General features: G+C 37.6%; 2 protein-coding genes across 6 annotated transcripts in view; one reads left to right on the forward strand and one right to left on the reverse strand.

Annotated features, from left to right (window-relative positions):
• Window positions 1-10,291, forward strand: part of LOC138402606 (uncharacterized) — a 179,519-nt gene that overhangs the window by 158,358 nt on the left and 10,870 nt on the right. For 3 of the 5 annotated variants that reach the window (XM_069499854.1, XM_069499851.1, XM_069499853.1), the window contains exons 1-2: window positions 7,658-7,786; window positions 10,013-10,157. The exons of 1 other annotated variant lie outside the window; for it this stretch is intronic. Coding sequence is in view for 3 of the 4 variants with exons in the window: in XM_069499851.1 (XP_069355952.1) it covers window positions 10,040-10,157 (118 nt within the window). In the remaining variant the exon portion in view is untranslated. Of the gene's footprint in view, window positions 1-7,209; window positions 7,342-7,657; window positions 7,787-10,012; window positions 10,158-10,291 lie in introns of those variants that run through there. One more of the 5 variants, XM_069499852.1, reaches the window with a different exon arrangement.
• On the reverse strand, window positions 599-7,138 carry Pex13 (peroxin 13). The gene is made up of 5 exons (XM_034970513.2): window positions 6,646-7,138; window positions 5,647-5,783; window positions 5,149-5,285; window positions 3,599-3,764; window positions 599-2,402 (listed from the first exon to the last, which is right to left on the reverse strand). Exons 1-5 carry the CDS (start codon window positions 6,999-7,001, stop codon window positions 2,035-2,037), a joined length of 1,164 nt encoding a protein of 387 aa, XP_034826404.1. The 5' UTR covers window positions 7,002-7,138; the 3' UTR covers window positions 599-2,034.

Below are 10,291 nucleotides of genomic sequence, written 5' to 3' on the forward strand. Positions count from 1 at the left end.
ATGGATAAAATAATGTTTTGCACTATTTTATCCGTATTTGTACGTATATTTTGTATGATGACTGCCACTACGAATCGTATTTTTACGAAAACGAATGAGTGCACAAACGCCCCACAATGATATGGTAATAACATGGATCCGAGATCGGCCGGTGTCGTGATCTATGGGCCTCATTAGAAAGCTCAAGAGTCATTCAGCAAGCTATGGAGAGAGATATGCTTGCAGTTACTCTACGTGATCAGATCAGAAATGAGGAGAACCAGAGTAACCGACATAGCTCAGCGGGTGGCAGGGCACATAGTTCGAAAAACCGATAGACGGCGTTGGGGTCTTATAGTGCTGGAATTGCGACTCCCCACTGGTGGACGGACGATATCAGAAGAGTCGCAGGGAGCTTTTGGATTCAGGCGGCATAATACCGTGGCGTGTGGAAGTCCCTACAAGAGACCTAGGTCCAGCAGGGGACGTTTATCGGCTGATGATGATGATGACGACGACGTAAAAAATAATCTCCCACTGCGCAGGTTCAAGGTTAAAGTTATTTTATGCAGTTAATGACTGCGAAAATAATCCTCAAACAATAAAACAAAAAATGATATTGGTTTCCAGACCTTTATTGTAGAAAAATTCAGTCAATCGATCACAAGTCAAGATAGTTTCATAAAATATCCAGTGTTCACAATAAGGCAAAGTAAGAAACAATAAATGCATTAAAAATTAATATAATAATAATAAAATCAAATAAAATCTCATTAATATACAATCTAATCTATATGCAATAATATAATTATTTTATTGATAATAATTATTAATTTGCGACCAAACAGTACCACTAGGATTTGTAGAGCCTAGTTTGACTTTACTTAAAGTTAATGGTGATTTCAGACATTTTCTAAACTTATAGTGGGTACTACTCAAAAAAGAGCGTTTTTCTTTAGTTTTTGAAAACTATAATTTTGTGATTAATGATAACTAACTAACCCAATACCAATATTTATAAGTGTCAAACCTGGTACCTACCTACTTCTATCGTATCCTAAAACTAGGACTTGTATATTTAATCAGATATCCTTTGTTATCAATCTTTTTGTAAATAAAAACAGAAGTGGAACAGGATGTATTAGGAATAGTAAGACTATGTAATATATTATATAGTCTCGCGCATTCATGTAAAATTATTCTATCTAATACCTAAATAAGTAGTCGCGAAAAATGTTGTTTATCCAACAAGAGTTATTCCCCTAAATCTTATATACAAACTGTGATTATAAAAATGCTTAATTGACTATGCAGTAGTATACCTTTACTGATATTTTTTTAATCTGGCAAATCACTAAACTGCAAAATCTGAAAGGTGGTTTATCTAGTGCTACAAAACTAGGAGATATTTATCTTAAAATAGGGTCTGCAGTCTGCACTCTGCATTGGCACTGGCATGTTAAGCTGTCTGTGTGTGTGAGAGAGAGAGAGAGCAGTATTGTGGTAAGTGTGCAACAGAAATAAAAGTATTTTTATTGTGAGATATAAATATATATGAGATATGCTGATACGACAATCATGCCTGAGAAACAGAGCAATGCTTGCCCAGAAGATGCGTATTCACTCTTGTATTCAAGTTATAATAATTAAACAGCACAAATCGTATGAGCTTGGATACTTCCGCACGTGTACTCTCGCCCATTAGCTCAAAGGATTGGGGTGCGCGGTATAGAGACGAAGACGTGCGGTTTCCCATAGATGCAGATAATAACACGATATGACAGCCAACCAATCACAGACTGCGCCCGTCGCGCCTCGCTCATAAGACCCATAATGTATTCTGCTTTGATAAGGTGTATATACAGATCAAAGGTATTCTGCACATTCAAGGTCATATCTCTAGTTTCATGCTGACACCTATAATAATAATTTACACCTATACGTAAGTCCCATTATTTTTGACTATTTCTAACACAGTGTGTTCATTCATGAAGATTGCAAAAGTAGCAAAAAATTATATTGCCAACCCCGAAGATTCATTAATTGGTAAACATTTCAAAGTTCTTGACTACTATAAATTTTCTCCAATTCAGCTGCAACCGCTGGATCTGACACACTTTCTGTAGGTTTGCTGTTTGAGGGACTTGGATTTGAAAGACTGTTTACATTTGTATTTGCTACATTATTCTCAATCTGGTTAGTAGGTTTCACAACTTTTATATAGTTAACTGGGACGAGACCGGCTATCTGTCTGTCTGTGGATGCCATCAACCACCCTGAGTTCCAAAGGTGACCCTGAAGATGTTGTGGAGCGATGGTGAGGACTTGGTTGGCGCTGAAGCTGATCTCTTGGGGGGATGTTGCTTGGAAGTCGTGGTGGGCGACCGCACGAAGGGGATTTTGCCAGGTTGATGGATCTTGCACTGCGAAATACAAAATATTATTTAGATACTACAGATTTTGCTAGTAATATTGCCCAAAAACTGATTCTTTTTGCGAATATCCCCAAGCTTCGCTTAAAAAAAGTGTTTTGTTGATGAGACCTATAATAGTGCAACAAAAATCCTCCCGACCAAATTGCGGCCACGGCAGCCTATCTCTACAGAGATTAGCCATCTGCGCCAGAGATATTATAGTGCACTACGATATGCACAGACACATGTGCACTCTCTATTCCCTTATTCTCATAGTCTCATGAGGGTAAAGCCGGCCTAGTTGAGGCTAGTACTGAAAATTTCTTGACAGCAAAACCCAATACCTATTTTTTGACCTGACCTGGGAATCAAACCCAGGACTCCGTAATTTGCAGTCGAACATGCTAATCGCTAGATCGACGAGACAATTAATGCTACAAAAACAAAGAGTGTGTCAAGGACAATCCTTGATATTTCGCGTCGGTGTGACTTTCTGGTTAGTTTAAAAATAGCACTTTCTTTATACCTACTTTTAAATAATATATAATATTTGTGTATTTGTGACCTGACACGCTTATTGCATACGCGCGAATGACTGATAAATATCTCCTGTTATCTGTAAAGTTGTCAGTTGCTACTAGATTTGATAAAAAAGAATAAAAGGTAAATGATAACTTAATTGTAAGCTTATAATTCTGTAAATCAAAGGTTTTTGCTTCACATCTTAACTCGGGCTATTCGCTAACGATGAAATTCCTTAGCTGTAAAGCCATGCAACCATACAAATTATAGTTCCTGTACTACCACGTTGTAATTTATTATTTACTAGCTGATGCCCACGACTTCGTCCGCGTGGATTTAGGTATTTAAAACCCCGTGGGAGCTCTACGATTTTCCGGGATAAAAAGTAACCTATGTCACTCTTCAGGTCTTTAACTTTACCCATGCAAATGACACGTCTATCCGTTGCTCCAGTGCGATGTGATTGAAGGACAAACCAACACACTTTCGCATTTATAATATGGGTAGGTACTGATAAGTTTTGTTTTATATGTTTGGTTGATACCTTATTCATTAAAATGTTGTTAAAATGGAATTTCTATTGAAGACGTAACTTATTTTACGTGACGTGACATACACTTATTTTCTGCTTAAACCTACTTTATAGCCATACAATGAATCATCATTGTTCTTAAAATACTCACATCTTTCATTTATACTCGTAGAAAGTCCGTTCAACATCTTCAAAACAATATAAGGCGCGGCTGCGATGACTCCAAAGAATAAAAGTATGGGCCAGCTGGAACCCTTCGCCTTTTGCTCGGGACTGGCGGAACCAGCTTGAGTGGCTTGTACTGCTTCAGCCCATGCCTGCAAAACGAATTTAAGTTGTACTAATACAGACCACGACATACAGAGTCACTTAGCGGGCAATGGAGAGAGCTATGCTTGGAGTTCTCTACGTGATCAAATCAGAAATGAGGAGATCAGTAGGAGAACTAGAGTAACCGACATAACTCAATGGGTTGAGAAGCCAAAGCTGTTTTTGCTAGTGTTCTGGTTACACCCTGTATAGCTGGCATAAATTAGTCTCGTTTTAACAGAAACTTAAGTCTGAGCAAAGTCAAAGTACCTACGCTCTATAGATCTCAGCCTTAGTCTTAATGTCTACTACCAGTTGAGATCACAGGCAAGGGCTAATTTATCATTGAACTAGACTACAATTTTTTTTAAATAAAATTTGGCCTATGTTACTCAGGAATAATGTAGCCTTCAAGAGGCCAAAGAATTTTCAAAATCCAGTTTTCAGTAGTTCCAGAGATTACCTCCTACAAACAAACTTTACCTCTTTATAGTATTACTAGCTGATGCCCGCGACTTCGTACGCGTGGATTTATGCTTCTGAAAATCCCGTGGGAACTCTTTTATTTTCCGGGATAAAAAGTAGCCTATGTCCTTCCCCCGCATAAAAGCTATCTCTGTACCAAATTGCGTCAAATCGGTTGAACGGTTGGGCCGTGAAAGGCTAGCAGATAGACAGAGAGACAGACGCATTTATAATATTAATAGTATGGAAGTATGGATTAAAACAAATCACATAATATTCGTTCGTTCCTTCGTGATAAGAACTCTTTGTCAGATTAATTTGTTATGCAAATTATCTCCAAACAACTTCAAGATAAGTATTAAATACACTTATTTTTTACCATATTATATCAATTTGATAAGATTTACTACTGAAAGTAAATCACAAATAAACTACAATGGAACTTTTTGATGGAGTCTATGAGACTCCTTTGTTCATCTAGGACCCTGGTTTGATCCCCAACTATACTCTAGATTTTTCTGGTGGGCTGTCTATAACCTTTTGATTGTACTTGCTAGTTGTTCGAATAATAATTAAGTGTAGTAAGAATATAAACAATAGATATTACCATTATGGTAATTTATTCAGCATAATATTATGTACTGGTACATATGAGCAGGTACATAAATCTCTATATGCGTATACATCTAGTTACTTTTACACTTTGTTTGTGATCTTGTGTAATCTCAAAAAGTGCAGATTTTTTTAAATTAGTGGTAATTAATAGATTTTATGATTAAGTTTATACACCTTCAAACAATTCCTTATAGGTGCCGCAAATAGATAGATTTGCATCGTGCTTTGTGTATGTTTCAGGTTTTAAGGCCATGTGAGGTAAATTGCTGGTAAAGGAATTTATAAGGTAAAACTACCTTAAGATTTACTTACCTTGAATTCACATTCTGTTCTAATTCCTAGCATAACAAGCAGTTTTCTCACAAGCCAGTTCAAGCTGCGAACCACAGCCAATGTAGACCAGAACTGTGCAAATAATGATCTCAAACGTCCAAAGTTTTCTGCTACGCCTGAAAACATTAAACATCATTTCATTTCAACATACTACTGTACTGTACTGTACATTAATATAAATAAGAAAGTGTGTTTGTTTGTTGGTTTATTGGTTTATTGGTTTGTTGGTTTACTGGTTTGTTGGTTTGTCCTTCAATCACGCCATAACGGAGCAACAGATACAAGTGATTTTTGCATGGGTATAATTTAAGACCTGGAGAGTGACAAAGGCTACTTTTTATTCTGGAAAATTAAAGAGTTTCCACAGGATTTTTAAAACCTAAAATGTTCTCGAGATTTGTGATCAGCAACACATTCAGCGATTCATTTTATATATAGAGATGTGAACAACTCTGCTGGAAAGTTTTATGTACTTACCTAGAATAGCTCTAAATGAGCTAGTCAGAGCAAAGAAAGTGCTTTCAAGCATCATTGCCACACTGCCCACTGCATTCACTACACTCTGTATAGAGTCAAATGCTGGTCTTGAGTTCTCTTCTGCCATCTGAATAAATCTGAAATTAAAAATGTACAATTTAGTAGTTATGTCTACTGCTTAGTCATAGGTCTCATTTAAAGGCTTCCACACCCCATGATCTTGCGCCACCTGTTTCCAGCAATTTCCTATAACTAACTTTATATCATCTGTCCATCTAGTGGGGGGGTCTGTCAATGCCGCACTTTCCAGTGTGAGGCAGTCATTCAGCAAATTGGGATCCCAAAACCTCAAGGTCTATAGGTTCTTCCAAAGTGGCCATTTCTACTAAACTGAAGTTTCCCATTGTCACTTCAGATGAGTTCTTAAATCATATTTGGTTAATGGTTACTTTACAATTTAGATGGTTCTTATAAGTAAAAAGGGCATTCTGAACCAGTGGTAGATATATATTTAAATGCGACAGTTGGCAAAAAATTTGGGAGTATATTTGAGCAAAAATCATTGCTATTTCTATCAAGTTCTACTAGTTAATGTCAGGTAGTCAAAGTTGCAAAGCAGAATGCTGAGAGGACCCTACAAGAAAGTTTGCAGTTCCTCTTTTTCCTTTATTTAAGTTAGCTGTAAGTGTTATTGTAACATTTTAATTGAGTACTTTATGCCTGAAGCAAAAAGAAATAACTTTTTCAAAAACTTCAACATATTTCAATAGGTTTGAAACTAGAACCTAAGTGCTACATAGTAGAGGACAGGATACTTTTTACTATAGATATCATAAGTATAATATAATATCATTCCAGTGGACAATAAATAACAAACTGAAACTTGTTTCTTCTAATTTAACTAATGTGGTAACTAATAACAAGGAAATTCAAACTCAAATCCACTACATAATAAATCCTATCCTCACAGTATGAATCATAGGTAAATTGTAACTTTACCTGTTTTCAATATCTCCATGCATTGGGCCATATCTGTTGTATCCTCCATACGGACTCATCCCCATCCCCATCCCTCCCATACCATACCCACTGTACCCTCCATACCCCTGCATCCCCCCATAACCCATCCCATATCCTCCTATACCACCATAAGACATTCCATTATTCAGCCCATAACTTGGTTGCACCGCTATATCGGGTCGTGGTGGTAACATAGGTGGTCCTAAACCATTATTAATACCGGATACACTAGGTATAGGATTTCTGAATGAAGGCACATCTCCCGAAGCCATTACGCCAGCATTTGATAAGCTGTGGTCAGAGTTCACGTCAAATATTTTCATTGGCTCACTCATTCTACTTGATAAGTACACCAATTTACACTTGCAAGTTTTTATCTAATCTTTCCGTGTAAAAAGTTCACGTTTACTGCTAAAATCAACTTCATTCACACAGTCATTCTGGGGCTTTCTGGGGTTACACAAATACACAATGCCAATTTGTAACAGGAAAACTTTGCTTTTCGAGAAAAGTAACTGTACACACGACCACACGACTTTACCTATCTACGATTGTTTGCGTTTGCGATTGCGACTTATTAATGTAATCTCGTTGTATTAAATTGGAAAGGAAAACAATTTTTTTGACACAAATTCGACAAACTTTTAACAAGAATCAACGACAATGGAAAAATAGGTATGTCTTCTTCTTCTTAATTTGCTTTATGGCTTTCGTCAATAATATCAATTATCAATGTCATCATGACATTGACACAATCCCTAGTTTATGGATATTGAAAAAAGAAAAATAATAAAAATGCTATTAAAACAACACCTGAGGCTAACATTATGCTGTACTTTGCTTACTAACTATACCTATCTATTTTCTAATTCATTTAATAACAAAATTAAAACATCGTCGCTCGTTTCAACTTACAATGGTTTTAAAATTTAAAGTTTGACCATAGCCTATGGTTTTATAACATTTTTTGTCTATGGTATCTAATGGGTGTCAATCGTGTCAATAGTTTCGATTATTGTTTCGATTTTATGTTTGTTTGTTTGTTGTTATTATCGTGAAATTGGAAAGTGTTATCAGTAGTTTCCTGTAATAGAAGACAAAGCAAGTAGACTTACAAAAGGTATGCCGCTATATAAAAGTTATCCATGTAGTAATAATATATTTAAATCATGTAAAACTTGTTGTTCTGAATGTCTTCCTTACGAAGAATTTTAAGATGGAATTTTGTATGATTATTTGACCTCAAAGCATAATTTTTAATGTCTTATCTGCTGCTTAATTTAACTAGACTACATTATCTCTTAAATTTGGTTAGTTTGAAATTTAAAATTGTAAACACTCAGCAGCTTTCTATGACCGGTTTCCGAAATGCTAACACGAAGAAATTTATATGCTCAAGTCCTCGTAGCGGGAGGAGGAGTTCATCGAAAACGACTTGTCATTGATTACTCCAGGACAATAAACAAATTCACCGAACTGGATGCCTTCCCCTTGCCAAGCATAGAATCAGTCGTGAGCAACGTATCAAGATTTAAAGTGTTCAGTCAAATCGACTTAAAGAGCGCATATCATCAAGTGCCCATCTTAGAAAATGAAAAGATATATACAGCTTTCGAAGCATGCGGCAAATTGTACCAATTTACACGCATTCCATTTGGCGTGACTAATGGCGTTGCAGCTTTTCAACGAACTCTGGACTTCATCATAACAGAAGAGAAATTAGGAGGAACGTTCGCCTACTTAGACGATGTAACCGTCTGCGGCAAAGATCAAAGGGATCATGACCACAATCTAAAACGCTTTATGGACGCCGCCAATAAATTTCATTTAACTCTAAACGAACAGAAGAGTGTTTTCAATAAGACTAAAATCAACTTGCTTGGATATACTGTTGAAAATAATACAATCAGTCCTGACCCGGAAAGACTAAAACCTCTTCTAGAGCTTCCCGCTCCAACTAAAACAAGTAAACTAAAACGAGTCCTAGGGATGCTAGCTCATTACGCTAAATGGATTGCGCGTTTCTCCGAAAAAATAAAGCCACTTACATATGTGACTACTTTCCCGTTGCCACCTGATGCGCTCAAGTGCTTTGAAGAACTCAAGCAAGATATTAAGGCAGCCGCTCTAGTAGCCATTAACGACAATGAAATGTTTACAGTCGAAACAGACGCTTCGGAATTCGCGCTAGGGGCTACGCTGACTCAACATGGAAGACCAGTTGCTTTTTTCTCTCGGACGTTGAATAACTTGGAATGCAAACAATCCTCAATCGAGAAAGAGGCTTGTGCGATAGTAGAGAGCCTAAAGAAATGGAGACACTTCCTGATTGGTAGACATTTTCTTCTTATAACAGACCAACAATCGGTAGCTTTCATGTTCAATCAAAATCATAACAGTAAAATAAAAAATGAGAAGATCCAACGTTGGCGATTAGAACTGTCTTGCTTCAAGTACGATATAGTTTATAGACCAGGCGCTGAAAACGCTGCTGCGGACGCTCTATCTCGCGTATGCGCCTACATGAATATAAACAAGTTGAAAGAACTACATAACGCACTCTGCCACCCGGGAGTAACCAGAATGTATCACTGGGTAAGATCTAAAAACTTGCCCTATTCAGCTAATGATGTCAAGGAGATGACCGCTTCGTGCCCTACCTGCGCCGAAATAAAACCGAGGTTTCTAAAGGTCAAGGGTCAATTGATAAAAGCTACGTCGCCGTTTGAACGGATCAACATAGATTTTAAAGGACCACTGCCTTCTAAAACAGCCAACAAGTACATACTTACGATTATTGATGAGTACAGTCGGTTTCCTTTTGCTTACGCATGTAAGGATATGACCTCAGCCACCGTCATTACTTGCCTGAAAGATCTTTTTCTGACATTTGGCCAACCTCTCTACATTCATAGTGATAGAGGGTCGTCATTCATGTCCGAAGAGGTCAAATCATTTCTACGGCAGTCAAACATAGCCTCGTCCAGAACGACGCCCTATAACCCCCAGGGTAATGGCCAAGTGGAACGACTTAACGGAACGCTCTGGCGAACTATTCAACTCAGCCTTCGGTCAAAGGGATTATCGGTTGAAAATTGGGAAATAGTACTGAATGAAGGACGCATTGCATTGTGTCCGCTCTCTCCTGTGTACGGCAACAAACGCTACTCCGCACGAAAAACTTTTCACATACCCTAGAAGATCCCCGAACGGAGATTCACTGCCATCTTGGCTCACACCGGGACCGATTTCTTATATACTTATTCAAGAAACTCCTTATCATTGTGTAGTAAAAAATACGATTGGAAATTACATTAAAACGCAATAGGTATGTATCTATTTTTAGGTGGCCAACTTAAGTGACACTGACTGCATGCTGAAGTACCTGGAAACGATGCACACGCATTACGGATACGATCGCGAGACGTTCACGGGCGCGCTCGGCTCCGGCTGGGCGATACCTGTCGAGCTGGCGATAGGACCCGATATAGGTAAGGCTGTGAAAGTCAACATCAAAATTTACTTATTTAATGTAGGACAACAACTAATGTCTCTACCACCGGTACGAAATGAAGATTCTACTGAGAAGAGCCGACAAGAAATTCACCAGTTGCTTTTTCTTATA

The sequence above is a fragment of the Maniola hyperantus genome, chromosome 7 (assembly GCF_902806685.2).
Source record: "Maniola hyperantus chromosome 7, iAphHyp1.2, whole genome shotgun sequence".
Classification (NCBI taxonomy): Eukaryota; Metazoa; Arthropoda; class Insecta; order Lepidoptera; family Nymphalidae; genus Maniola; species Maniola hyperantus.